At 33.8% G+C, this 15,142-nt stretch overlaps 1 protein-coding gene across 2 annotated transcripts in view; it reads right to left on the bottom strand.

Annotated features, from left to right (window-relative positions):
• Positions 1-246: 246 nt before the first annotated feature.
• dcn (decorin) overlaps positions 247-15,142 on the bottom strand; it is a 30,658-nt gene continuing 15,762 nt past the window's right edge. For both annotated transcript variants that reach the window (XM_056455743.1, XM_056455742.1), the window contains exons 3-8: positions 10,980-11,092; positions 8,615-8,828; positions 6,239-6,352; positions 6,054-6,147; positions 2,273-2,411; positions 247-1,992 (exon numbers count right to left, since the gene is read on the bottom strand). In XM_056455743.1, the coding sequence (XP_056311718.1) occupies positions 1,792-1,992; positions 2,273-2,411; positions 6,054-6,147; positions 6,239-6,352; positions 8,615-8,828; positions 10,980-11,092 (875 nt within the window). In that variant the 3' untranslated portion in view covers positions 247-1,791. The remainder of the gene's footprint in view (positions 1,993-2,272; positions 2,412-6,053; positions 6,148-6,238; positions 6,353-8,614; positions 8,829-10,979; positions 11,093-15,142) is intronic.

Genomic DNA, 15,142 nt, shown 5'->3' with positions numbered 1-15,142 from the left:
TTCAGTTTTAGCTTAGTATGACAGTACTGGTATAACTGATGTAAAAATACAAGCTGAAACTGTTTTGTTGAGAGACAGAAACCAGAGCTAGCACTTAAACGTGACATTTTTACCTCAGCTCCTCAAGGCCTTCTGCGACTCTAGCATCCATCCCACAAAGTTTGTCCTGTGTGTTGTATTCAAGTAGCATTCAATTGCATTTACCAGAAAAGCAAGCATGTGCCAGAATAAACCACCCAGTGACAGTTTTCCAGAAAGCACGGTGAGAGATTTGACTGTTTATTTTGTTCAAGACACCTGTGTCGGAGCCCTCATTGGACAGAGAAAGAGAGAAAGAGAGAGAGAGAGAAAGGGATTACCTTTATTGCTGATATATTAAAGTCCAAACTACTGTAAGTGCTTGTGCTTGAAAGCATTGATAGGATTCTTTTATACAGCGTTTATATACAGCGTCTATACAAGAGACATTCGCGACTCTCATGAAAGCAGGAGGTGTCCATGTCCACCGTCTCCCTCCCGGTCCTTCCAGACTGAAACACAGACGATCAACAAACACAAAAAGACACACAATCGCACATCACACCACATTCATCAAGGAAAAGCATGCGTATATGTTGGGGGAATCACTTTCGTCGAAATGACAAGTATATTCTATGGGCAGAGCAGATGAGATCGTGAACACAAATGTCACCAACAAAAAACAAAAAAAAGAACCAAGAACAAAGAGACTTGCTGTTTTCTCCCATTTCAGAATGATTTTCAACAGCACAAACTGAACTAGAGCTAAACAAAAAGCAATAACTGCGTACATTCTAGCATACAAGCTCTTGTTATTGGCTGACGTGTGTTAACCTTTGCTGCCCGCTCCACAGGCAGGCGGAGATCATCAACAACATGGCTTCTGTCCAAAAGGTCCAAAACAACCCTCCAAAAATTCAACATTTTGTCTGGGCGATCATGATGTGCGCTATTGGATATTCTAAGTGGTAACGGCTTGACTTTCTTTTCTTTTTATATCTTCAAATAAAATCATACATATTCTGCTCTCTTCTGCAATTATAGCAACATCATCTGTATGTTTAGTTCAATACTGATATGCATTTGGTCATTTGAAATATCAGGTGATTTCTGTCTTGCAAACTGCATGTTGAAAAGAGTAATGCTGCTATTCCTAGTTTCACTCTTAAAAATAAAGACGGAAGATCCAAAAAGAGGATATTTTTGTTCTTTAAAGAACTTTTTCAGTGAAAAGTTCTTCAAAGAACCATTTTTTTAGATAATGTACAAACAAAAAGCACTACTTTTCATGGCAAACAACTTTTGTGCGATAAAAAAGTTTCATGGAACCATCAACACCAATAAAGAACCTTTATTTCTAAGAGTGTAACACGAAATGTTTTGGTAATGTTCCCTTAAGGTTATGAAAAACAACATATTTGAAAATGTTATTAGGTTATAAAACATTGGATGTTCGAAATCTCTCAAATTCATTCAAAATATCTTCATCTGTGTTCTGAACAAGCACATTTCTTGGAAACATACGGGTGAGTGAATGAACACATTGAAGATTTTCATTGCGGGTTGATCTAACAAAACATTTTAGATACTCAGAGAGCATACTGAAATAACATCCTCACAACTTAACAGGAACATCAGCAAAACGTTTGTTTTTATGTTAGCTAGGTTTTGGATGGTACTCAAATATGAGATTCAGACTAAATTGTGTGCTTGAAAGGGTCAGAGAGGAAGGGGCGGGATGAAAACAGTGACTGAGTCGTCTGATCGGACGCTCTACTTCTTCCTGTAGTTGCCGAGCTGAATGGCCGAGCGGTCGAAGACACAGCGGAAGGTGATTGGCTGCACCTCCCAATAGGGCACTGGATTACTGAACAGGCTAATGCCTGAATACATGGCCTTCTTTGTATTATAGCCTGGTGGGCAGAAGTCTTCTGTTCCCACAGCAGCGATCTTGTTGGAGTGAAGGTAGATCACCTGAAATTGAGAGCATGATGATAACTTCAAAACTGTGAGATCAGAACAAAATAACAACCTATATCCGCTTGTTAACCAAGTTAGTTGAAAAAAATGGAAAATGTCTAAATAACAAAATAATATGATTTACAATTTCTCAGCTTCCCTGAATTTATATCTTGAATTGTCATATACTGATTTCTTTGTATTTTCTTTCTTTAGAATGTGCAATTGCCTAATTTTGATCTGCACCGTATACTGTATGTGTAAATAGTCTGTTATCTTGTGTGAAGTTTGTCACCTGAATGTATTTGTGGTCTGGTAGGCCGGCTGGGACAGCAGTAAGTGCGTTATTTTCCAGGTGAAGTTCCCTCAGGTGAGGCACGTTGGCCAGAGAGCCGTTCTCCACCACGCTGATCTCATTGTGGCTCAGACCAAGCCTACAAACACATACAGGTTTTAATATCATTTATCAAAACTAAAAAACTTTTTCATTAACTAAAGTAAACAGCGAACCACTAAAACTAAACAAAAATACATTTTCAAAACAAACTAAAAATATTAAAAGGGTGACAAATTAGTTAAATCTATTTAACTAAAAAGAAAAAATGTGTCTGTTTAACTGAAAATAAAATAAAAGAATAATTTGTGAAATATTCTTACAAATATTTTTATATAATTTTTAAAATGTGATGAAAGTCAAATGAATTTTATTCAAACAGAATAATTTCTTCTATTTAACTAATTAATTTATTGTAAATTTTATGAATAAAAGTATTATATTTTTTTAAATAAAAGATTTATGTTAATGCTGCCCTAAAATATTAAAATAAACCAAAAACTGCATAAGCTTACACTGAAAAACTTTGATAAATTAATACAAAGATGAAGCCAAACTGAAAATAAAAATTAATACACTGTAAAACCCAGAAAATTAAGGTAACTCAAACTGTTTGAGGAAACCGATTGCAACAAACCATTTAAGTTCAAAAACTAATCCTAATGAGTACTGTGAACTTAATCTATTTGAGTAAATGAAGCAATTTGAGCACAGTAAAACCTGATAAATGAAGAGAACTCAAACCAACTGAGTACTGAAAAACTCAATAAGTTAAGGCAACTTAAACCGTTTGAGTTAAAGACTAATCTACATGAGTACCGTGAACTAACTCCATTTAAGTTGAAGTAATGAGGTTTTTAATTAACTCATTACCTTCAACACTGAGTTCAAAACTCTTTTCAAATGAGCAGAATTAACTTTCAGTCAATGTTGAGTTAACTACACTCATTTCATTTGATAAAGTTGACTGTTGGGTTTTACAGTGTAAGAAAACAAAAATTTCCAATTAAATATTATCGGAATTATGAGCCCGACGACCCAACAATCCTCTATTATTCTCATGAAGCAGTCACTATTTGAGTCAATACTGTTTTATAACATCTCGGCTGTGTTTCAGTTTCGGCATGTACGGTGGAAAATGTGTGTAATATGAATGTTCTAGTTTCTCAGTGTGATCCAAAGCAAACTGATCCTTGCACTGATGTCATGGTGTACAACTGAGCCAACAGTCACCTCCAACCAAACCATTCTCATGCAAATTCACAACAAAACTAATGAATTCTGAATTATTGTTTCCCCTGCACCGTGCTCTTTCCCTCCTGAGTCAGATTTTCAGATATTTTTCACGGTTTCTGTCAAGCCACTTCCATAACCATGATGTTTCCATAACAAATGAGAAATATGCACAGATTTTTGAAATTACTTGGTTAAAAAAAGTGAAACCTCTGCTGCTCCACATGTCACAAGTGAAAACGAAACAATTAATGATTTTTAACTATTTATTTATATTAGGTTAAATCTACTGCAAAACAACTAGGTAACACAACATAGCTCCAAGTGTTCCCTTTATTTTTGATATTATTGAGCATTGCACATAATTGTAATATGCATTATTATAATTTTCATTGAAATTGATATTATTGAGCATTATATCTATATCTATATCTATATATATATCTATATATATATATATATATATATATATATATATATATATATATATATATATATATATATATATAAAGCAGTATACATTAACATTTAATAAAGTTAAAAAATTTAATTAAAAAAAATGTAAAAAGTTGAATTTATTATTTTGTTTGAATAATTTTTGTTGACATAACTAGTATATTTATTATTCCCGATTTAAACACCTATATAGACAGTAAGTTTAATCCTAAATGTTTTAAGTAAATAGGGCAATATTGCTATATAACTTGCTATATAATAAGCCAATATTACTTTTTGTTTATCAATAAAATGAAATAAAAGTAACTGGAAGGTAAATATGGATGCAATATACATATTCATATACAAAACTACAATAAACAATATTTGGTATATTAGAAAACTGACGTTTTAATTTAAAGAACTGTTGTTATTTATAAATGTGGTCTTGAATATATATACAAACATTTAAAACTAAGAAAAATAAAATAAAAATGGTCACGTTTCTAATGGTTTCAGATACATGTGAGACTGGAAAACTGAAAAACAAATCTGAAATTAAAAGACAATCTAACTTAATGTGGGATAAATTAAACTATATGCTATAATTTAGATTTGAATTTTGATAATTTTGAGCCTTATATATATTGAGCAGTAAACATCAACATTTAATCAAGTTAAAACAATAAGTTAACTTGATTATTTTGGGTTTACATGAATAATTTTTGTTGATATAACTAGGGTATTAATTATTCCCGTGGAAATAAAATCTATATCTTGACAGTAAATGTAATCCTAAGGGTTTTAAGTAAATAGACTTGGAAGACTTGTTAAAGTTTAATCTTCACATGTTTTTAGAGATTTAGAAGAGTTTTAATTAAGATGGTGAGTTTTGAGGTCACCACTGTGGAGATTAATATTCAAGCCTTATTAAAAACCACAATGATCATGTTTTTTTTTCATTTAATATAATAACTGTGCTCTTGCCAGTATCGTTTTACTTGCCTAGTCTGTATGTACAAATAAAAAACAATGAGTTTAAACTGCAACAGCCAACAGAATATTCTAGTTGACCTCATTACCTTTAAGATGAATTTGTTTTACAAGAGTAATTCAGAAAGTGATTTGATTGGTTTAAAAATGTATTATGGTTTTTGGTTCCATTTAGCTAAATTAAGTTTAAACAGCAATTTTAATAAGTTTACAATTTTAATGTTAATTTAATAATCATCTTTCATGAACAGAAGATTCAAGGACTTTTTAAAGCACTATTCATTTCAAATCAAGCACCTTTCTTAATTCCCCCAGCATTTGTAGCGCCATGAAACTCCTTACTGTTATTTCTCTCATACTTAATATTTACATTAAAATGTCAGTTATTTCAATACTGGTAATATTCAAGTGTGTTTTTTTAAAATAAAATATCAATAAAATGTGCTTAAAAATTATTTGTCATAGTTCATGTACAAAATTTAAATGTAAGATTTTTAAATTCAGAATTTTTCATTTTGTTTGTTCTGTTTTCGACAGCAGCACAGTACAATTACCGAAATAAGACCATAAATAGATTTAATTTCAAATATAATTCAAGCACTTTCAAGGACCCTTGTTTGTTTTTAAGTACTTTCCAGGTACTTTTTATATGCCCTAAATCCATATGTCTAACATTAAAGTACTTGCAAGAAGTGTGAGAACCCTGTTTAATTCATTCCTTTTCCTTAGGCTTTGTCCATTATTTATCAGGGGTCACCACAGTGGAATGAACCCCCAACTTATCCAGCACATGTTTTACGCAGCGGATGCCCTTCCAGCCACAACCCAGTACTGGAAAACCCCAATACACATACATTCACACACTCATACGCTATGGTCAATTTAGTTTATGCAATTCACCTATAGCACATATCTTTGGACTGTGGGGGAAACCGGAGCACCCGGAGGAAACCTACGTGAAAATAGGGAGAACATGCAAACTCCACACAGCAATGCCAACTGGTCCAGCCAGGACTCGAACCAGTGACCTTCTGATGATCTATTTATTTTTTGACTGTATGAAGAAGAGATATGTATTTACTTGGACAGGTTCTTCAGGCCCTTCAGGCTGTCTGCGGTCACTTTGGTGATCTTGTTTCCATCCAGGTGAAGTTCAAATAGCGAGCCGGGCAGACCTGGTATTTTTGACACAGATTAATGTGCTGTATTGATGCATTGAGGTGAAAGGGATGTTCATTAATCTTCACTTTAGAGGTGATTCAGTACCTTTGGGAATAGAGGTGAGGTTGGTGTCGGCAATTCGGATGTAAGAGACCCTCTTCAGATCAGCAAAAGCCCCGTTATCGACTCCCGAGCTACTCAGAGGGTTTGAGCCCAGCTCTGGAAGAGGGACACAGTCCAAATGTACACTGTTTACATTTGCCAGATGTACATTTGCCAACTTGTACAAAATAACTGGAAGGTATTATGTATACAGATGCAATATACATATGCATATACAAATCTACAATAAAAAAATAAAGATGTTTGGTATATTAGAAAATTAATGCTTTAATTAAAAAAAATCTGTTGTTATCAGTGGTGTAAAGTAACAAATTACAGATACTTAAATTACTGTAATTAAGTAGTTTTTCTATGAAATGGTAAGTAGTTAAGTAGTTTTAAAATTGTGTACTTTTACTTTCCCTTGAGCATCTTTTTAGCGCTGGATCGGTACTTTTACTCCTCTACTTTCCTTCAACCTGCTGTCACTACTTTATTTTTTCTTATTTATAGGGATCAGAAAAATCAGTCCTGTGATTCCTGTCCAATTAAATCGCACATAGAAGATAAATCGCATCATAATGAACTACCTCAGGACTTGGGCGATTTATAATTGCAGCAAACCTGTTTGGAAGCATATGCAAAATCTTTACACGCATTGACCCAAAGACTGTTTAGATGCATGTCACTGATGAGAAGATGAAGGATGTTTACTATACTATATGACCGAAATGGCCTTAAACACCCAGCAGGCACAAGATGTCAACATGACGTCAGATTAATGTTGTACCCCAACATCATTGGCACGTTGCATTTTGTTTGAAAATGAAAATCAGGTTTATGTCAGAACCCAATGTCAGGCCGACTTCAATGTCCAACACCCAACCTAAAATTAACCAAATATCAACGTCTATTGATGCTACAGCTTGACGTTGTGTAGACGTTAACTCTATGACTTCTGTTAGATATTAGATTTTGGTTGCCATACCTGAGATATAAATGTCAGTATTTAATGTGAATATGACATTGATTCAAGTGTTGTTGTCTCGACATTGAATTTTGGTCACTTTCCAACACAACCTAAAACCAAATATCTGGACATCAAAATAACGTTGTCCTTAGACGCTGACTAGACCTGAATTTTGGTCACCCGACATCACAAACTAAATTTAACCTAAAGTTAACATCTTACGATGTTGTGTGCCTGCTGGGCAATAACTAAATGCACTACAGAATGTTACGTGTAAACACATCCTCAATTGACATGTACTGTAACTGCATCAGCTTTTTACGGCACAAGACTCACTACTCTTGAGTACTTTTGAAAGGGCTAATTTTTACTCATACTTTGAGTAATATTTACAACAGATACGTTTACTCTACTTGCACTACATTTTTAGGCAAGTAGTGGTACTTTTACTTAAGTATGATTTTTCAGTACTCTTTCCACAACTGGCCATTTTTTTAATTAATGTGGTCTTGAGTTCAGAGCAGAATTAAAAAAAATAAAAATACATAAGTACATACAAAACTCTACAACTAAATAAAATACAAACAGTCACATTTCAGATATACGTGACATTGGAAAAATGAAAAATAAAAATCTTAAACTAAAAGACAATCTAACTTAACATAGAATAAATTATACTCAATTAAATAAAGTTAAACAAATATATAATATAATCATCACCCAACCAAAAACGTAATTCAAATAATCCCAAAATGAACCTATATATCAGAGATGCCCAAACTAGGGCCCGTGGGATGATGGGGATGGCTTAGGTATTGTCATTTCAAATTTAATGCAACCTTTTATTTGTTTGTTTTATTGTTAAGCTACAAAAAGCGAACTGAAATTTAACGTTTCAATTTAAATGCATTAGTTTAATTTAAAATAAACATACTGTCACCCGACGGATAGAGTTCTGCTTGACTAGTGCATTCAGCATTGAACTCCATGGTGTTATAAATGTGATTATGTTTTTAATGCATTTAGCTATTATTAAAAAGTTATACTGCATTAGTAAATACAATTCAAAGTAATGTTTTCTATTCATTTTTAAATATTATAAAATAAATTAAGAAATTATCAATGGCAACTTTAATGTAAATAGTTTGGCATATTTATCTTCGGCCCATGGCTCTCAATGATATTTGGTTTTTTTTTTTACAAAAAAGTTTGGGAACCCCTGATCTATATAATCATAAAAAGTGTTATTTTTATAATATATTTTACGCACGTAACTAAATTACACCATAACCTATAAATATAACTTTTGCAAATCAAGATAACCAAGTAACAAAGCAGCAACCCTAAATTGTGCCAATGCAAACAAGTTACCCGAAAGATTTCTAGTTATCATGGACAAAATCTCCTACCCATGACGATGACATTGGCCATGCCAGCGAAAGAAGACTTCTTGATTTTGTTAATCTGGTTCTCGTGAATGCGCAGCTCCTGCAGGCTTTTCGGGATATTTGCAGGAACTTCCTTCAGGAGGTTCTTGGACAGGTAAAGTCTCTCCAGATTGATCAGAGAAGAAAACGCCTTCGCATGAATGATAGTGATCTTATTGTTGACCAAGATGAGCGTCTAAAAAGAGCACATTATATTAGTTATTAGTGTTGAAATGCACACCATTTCAGCTTTAAGCAACCAAACGTTCAGTCACCGTAATCTATAGTACATTCCAACGAATAAAATCTTCATTTATTTTCACTAGGATAATTAAATAGCGACGGCTCGCATAGCATTTTGGCAGCATTTTCTCACTTTCTGTACTGTTTGCATTCATTTCTCATTGGCGCCTAACGGATCCTGGCGCCTTGTGGATGTTGAGCTTGGAAAGCGAGAAACACAAAGGGCCCTCAACGGGAGGCTGTATATTATTGAAGTTCAGGACACTGAACTCTGGATCTGCTCCAGAAATGAATCATTACACTTGTGCAGCTGGGAGTGACACATTTCTCACACTGTTTTCTGGATTGGAAGCATGGAGGATTTCGCATTCTGGATCACGAGTTTCCCTGAAGTGACATTTTGTGAAGTGTATCTGAAGATCTCCAGAGAATTTCTGCCATGTTTGTGAAAAATTGGAGCCGATATTTGCCTCCAAAGACCGCTGTGGTTGTAGCACCCAATTCCACATTTGGCAGGCCAACAGCGTTTCGTGTGTTTTCTCTGGAGTGCTGCTCAAGCATTTGTTTTTTGGGAAAAGAATTGCTTTTAGCTTAGAATTTCACTTTATGCGAAATGAGGCTCGCGGATGGTTTTGATTTGTAAATTTGGACTTCACGTTCTCTACGTTGGTTTCAAGATCATGCAAAAATATCTTACTGTCACTTCCAGTTATCAAAAGCAAGCAGCCTCTGATCTTAAAAATGTTTACACACTCAACTTCTTTATTGGGTACATCTGTTCAAGTGCTCGCCAATGCAAATATCTTATCAGCCAATCACATGACAGCAACTCAATGCATGTAGGCATGGCCAAGAAGATCTGCTGAAGTTAAAACTAAACATCAGAATGGGGACAAAAAGAATTTCAGACTTTGAATGTGGATTTTCACGCACAAGCATCTTTAGGGTTTAGAGATGGTGCTTCAAAAATATGACTTAAAATGACTAGAGGTCAGAGGAGAATGACCAGACTGGTTCAGTAATACAAAAGCAACTCAAACAACCAACCAATTTACAACTGCTGTTGTAAACCTTGAAGCAGATGAGCTACAGCAGCAGAAGAGCACACCAGTCTTACAGCAAGAAACATAAGCTACAATTCTCACGGATTCACAAAAATTGGTGATTGGAAAAAGGAAAAGATCTGATGAGTCTGAATTTCTGCTGCAGCATTGAGATGATGGGGTAATTAATTGGCGTAAACATAAAAAAGCATGGATTCATCCTGCCTTAAATCATTGATCAATAAAGCTGGTGTAAAGGTGTGAGGGAGTTTTCCTTGGCACACTTTGGAAACCAATTAGTACTATAAGTACCAATTGAGCGTCATTTAAACATTACAGCCTGCTTGAGTATTGTTGCTGTCCATGTCCATCCCTTTATGACCACAGTGGATTATATAAAAACATTTATATGAGCTTAGTTTTAACAGCAGATGGTTTTTAATCATACACTTAAATGTTCACGAGAAAGAACAATTGTGGTTCCACGGAGTCATGTAAAGCCCCGGTCAGATCACACGAATTTGTCAAAATTTTGGCACGATTTCCTTGACATAAGGTGTCGTGGGAATCAATATTCTGACATTTTTTTCGCCACAGCTCTAACAAATAGCCTGCACACTCATCCAACAGAGCACACATTATGATGCAAATAAAAATACAGAAGCATATAGAAATGTACATCTTATACCTATTAACTTTTAGGTACAAATTTGTAACCTTTAGATACTAATATATACATTTAAGGTACAAGTATGGACCCTTTAAAGGTAGTGACCGGACTAGTTACAGTTTTGTACATATATATATTTGAGATTGTGTCAATATGGACTATGTTGAATTTTTGCACAATGAATATCTATTGCCTTGAAGAATTAAGGTAGTTTTTAAGGTAAACGTGGGTCCAATCTAGTACTAGCTGGGCACTACTAATAAAGAAGCCTCTGAGATTTAAAAGCAGACTGAGAAATGCCACCGCTTCCACGATCCAATTTAGGCAATTAGAGAAAATGCGGTTAAAAGGAAAGAGAACAAGGGAAGGAGAGAGTGATTGAGAAACTCACTTGGAGACTCTTCAGGCCTTTGAAGTCGTTTTCTTTGATCTCCGTGATCTTGTTGTTCTGCAGGTCCAGGAGAGTGGTATCAAGTGGAATTTTTTCTGGAACAGTCTTCAGACCTTAAAGACACAGAAATGCAAGTTAGTGGGAGAAAAAAATGGCATTGTTGAAATGGGATATGAGCTGATCTGGGCTTCTGTGGCTAGAATCTACTTTGAAATCATGTCAGCTGCAGACGTATGGATCCAACACTAACACAACACACTCAGATACTAACACAAGAATCCTTCAAGAGTATAAATTCTCGCAGTAAATGGAGCCGCGACGTTCCTGGAAAACATTTAAATGGCAGAAAGAATGTGAGCTCAAGCCATCATTGTATAGACCAAACTGTTTATAGAAGTGTTTATGAGCTACCAATCTACATGTGCAACATAAGAAACATTTCTAAAATTTTGAGACCCGGAATGGAAATAATTGTAACTCTAAATAGTATCTCATTATGAATAATTTAATCATTATAATATAATATAATATAATATAATATAATATAATATAATATAATATAATATAATATAATATAATATAATCAACTATTTAAAACTCATGACTCATTTAGCACTTTAATTGCTATTATATTTATTAATTATAAATTAAATATTGTAAAATAAAAACGAAATCTCTAACCGTAGATTTAGAGTTTGATAGATGTTCAATGAATAAATGCACTTAAAATAAGGGAAAATTAAATTAAATTAAATTAAATTAAATTAAATTAAATTAAATTAAATTAAATTAAATTAAATTAAATTAAATTAAATTAAATTAAATTAAATTAAATACAGTTAGTGATGGTTCAGATACAAACTGAAGGTTCATTGAGTTGATCATAGACTCCTATGCCAAACGTCTCAGTTTTTCTTGGAAGGATTATAAAAGCTGTGCAATGCTGTCAACTGCAAAAGCTGACATAAGATTTCCACACAAGGGGAATTTGATTTTGCCAACATTAGACGATAGCATGACGTAACTTTCAATTAATGCGTTACAGACCAGACCGTTACATGGACTGAAAATATAATGAATTGTTTTTAAGCCATGCCTTCACATGTACCAATGCCTTTGCATTATGTAACGAAAACATCAAGCCAAGTGCTGTAAAAATAATTTAAGAGCATAAACACACTTTGTTTGAAACAAAACAGGAAACTGACATCATTAAATGATAAAATATATACTTTTTGTGTGTGTGTGTTAAAAAAGCTTTTTGGGCCACTGTATACCACAGTGTTTTCTTTAAGTAAGAAAAAATACTGTAAACATGTACGTGCATACATACACATACATATATCTGCTCCAACAAATCTAAAAGCTTTTTAGGCAGAGCCTCACACAAACATTGTTTGGTTTTGTTTAGCGGTGAGTTTCCTCATCAGCAGATGTGTATAAACAGTTTAGGAATATGTCCATGTTAATTATATAACCACAGGACAGAGGACACAGAGATCACAGCTGGACATATCACTGCTGCCGAGATGCCTCACAAATGTTCCTTCAGCTTTGTTTAGTCTACTTTTCTAGTGGCTACACATCTCAGCCAATCGATGTAGGTCAAAGTGTTTTATTATGGAATATTTTATCAGTATGTAATCCAAAAAAAGCTGTAATGACACAATAAAAACTGCCCAATCTTAGTAAACAAGCTGAAAAGTGAAAGAAATGTTAAGCTCACTGGCAACCCCGATGGAACAAACACATTAAACTATTCAAAAACAAATTGTCCTCTGTGGTTAAATAATATTTAGCCACTAAAATCAGCAAGTGAATTAAAAACAAGGGCAGCGAATAGCATAAATCCTGTGGCTCACGGATGTTAAATCCATTTCTTTTTAACTACTACTTTTATAGGTGAGAAACGAAAACAGGAGATGTTGTTTAATCCACAATACATACAAGAGTGCTAGCATGTTTTTAAGACATTTATCACATTGCTAGTAGCATTATTGTTCACTTTAAACTGCTAGCATGTTTAACTAGTTACATTACTAGCATGCTGTAGCCTATTGCTAATGTTTTTCTTTCTTTTGTGTTTAGTAATACAATGTTTTCTGAAGAGAAGCACTGTGGCTGAAGCTTCTCTTTGTTTACATCACGGTTTGACTGATAGATTCATGCTGATGCTATCGCTCATTAAATACAATTTGGTATTTTCTTTAAGTAAAATTCTTGTGCTTAAACATGTAGCAAGTTGCTAACATGTACTAGTATGTTGTTAGTACATTTCTAGTCTGTTTTTATTCAGTTTTAGCACATTGCTCGTATCTAAAAGCACAATTTAGCAAGTTGCTAACATACCTAGCATATTAAGATACATTGTTAGCATGCTTGCACTTTGCCAGCGTGTTCTTTAATGCTACAGATTTGACCCTCTATTAGATATTAAATATATGTTCTAGCAGTATAACATAGCTGGGTCTACTTTTTATATTTACATCACCGTTTGAGGCTTTGGGCTATTGATTCATCTTACAGTCATTAATTAAATAAATCTTAAACAGAAAGTAACATACTTTAACACATGTTAGGAAGTTGCTAACATCTTCTAGCGCATTGTTAGAATGTTTTAGCACACTGGATGTTTTAAAGCATCGTTAGCGTTTTGTGAACATGTTTTAGCATGCTGTTAACATTTTGAAACTGCTAACATATTTCATGTTTCTCTATATAAAACCAAAAATTCAATTCAATTCAATCCATGTTTATTTATATACTGTAGCGTTTTTACAATGCAGATTGTGTCAAAGCAGCTTAAGATGATTCTAGTAAAGTCCAGATTTCAGAGTTGAAGCTCAGTTTAGTTCAGTTGTTTAAATTTCGCTACTGAAAGTTCAAACACTGAAAATTTGTGTGATATAGCCTAATACATTTTAACATTTGTTTACTCAGTAAATGCTAGTAAATATATGTACTTTTTAAATACAGTATGAAAAGTGCACAGTCATTGTATTTGTTCTGGGAGGTTTGAAGTGTATTGCTAGTCTTTTTCAAGGAGATTCCCGGTAGACACTCAAACAATTAATTTTTCTTTTAATTTTCCCACTTCTGCCAGACAAAAATACGGCTTAAATGTGGTTAGCAAGTAAAAACACTATCAATCTCTTAATCAAACTTTCCTAGACAGACAAATTCATTTTTGCCATTAGTTGTTCTTGGTTTCTGGCACTATCGCCAAGTGGTTTTCCCCACAGCTGCATTAACTGGGTCACATATTTCTCTGAAAAGAGGTAAAGTTAGATGGAGAACAGGCGCGCCCGCACACCTTTCCCCCTTTATTCTTTTCCAGGTTTGTTATATGCCAAAAGACCTGCAGAGCAAATGAGAGCAGGAGACCTCAGATATTTGGTTTTCTCTTATTTTTCCTTAAGTGTTGAGTGTTAATGTTGTGAAAGAATGGAACTGGCTTTTACTGAGTACTGCTGTTCTTGTTTTGCTTGGTCAAGAGTTTTGTTGAAGTTGCATAAGTATGGATTTTGAAAAATCTATAAAAGATATACGTTGAGCCCTGTTTGTCTGCATTAGATGGATAAAAATCCAGTAAAATTTATTCTAAAACTACAAATTTGCTTTAGTTGAAAATACATATATACATTTTTGGGTAGCACTTTAAAATAATGGTTCCATAATTAATGCATTTCCTAATATGAACAAACAATTAGTAATACATTTATTATGACATTTATTCATCCTTGTTAATGTTATTTAAAGGTTCAAGACACCCTGGAGTACTTTTTTAAAAAAATTGATCAGATTTGCGTGTGTTGAGCATCAGTTAAGACATTGTTAGCACCGGTTAGCTTTAATTTAGCTTTATTTGGTCAGGACTAAAATAAGAAGAAAATGATTCAATTCGTCCACACTTTGAGACTTTTAATGACTTTCTGTCTCCTTTAGGGTCATATCTTGTGACATCATGTCTTGCTTATTGTTTATTTAGATGTTTTTGGTCTGCTGTGTTCATATTTCAGTCAAACTGTACCAGAAAGCATATGAAAGTGGACAGAGACTCATTTTAAACTAACCAATCCTGCCAAGTGTGAACAACACACCGTTAATCAAAATCTGTGGTATTCAAAATATTCATGTTGCTGTGTGGTTTTAATTTGACTTCA

The sequence above is a fragment of the Danio aesculapii genome, chromosome 4, assembly GCF_903798145.1.
Source record: "Danio aesculapii chromosome 4, fDanAes4.1, whole genome shotgun sequence".
NCBI lineage: Eukaryota > Metazoa > Chordata > Actinopteri > Cypriniformes > Danionidae > Danio > Danio aesculapii.
The sequence above is the reverse complement of the archived record's forward strand: the minus strand, read 5'-3'. Positions and strand labels throughout refer to the sequence as shown.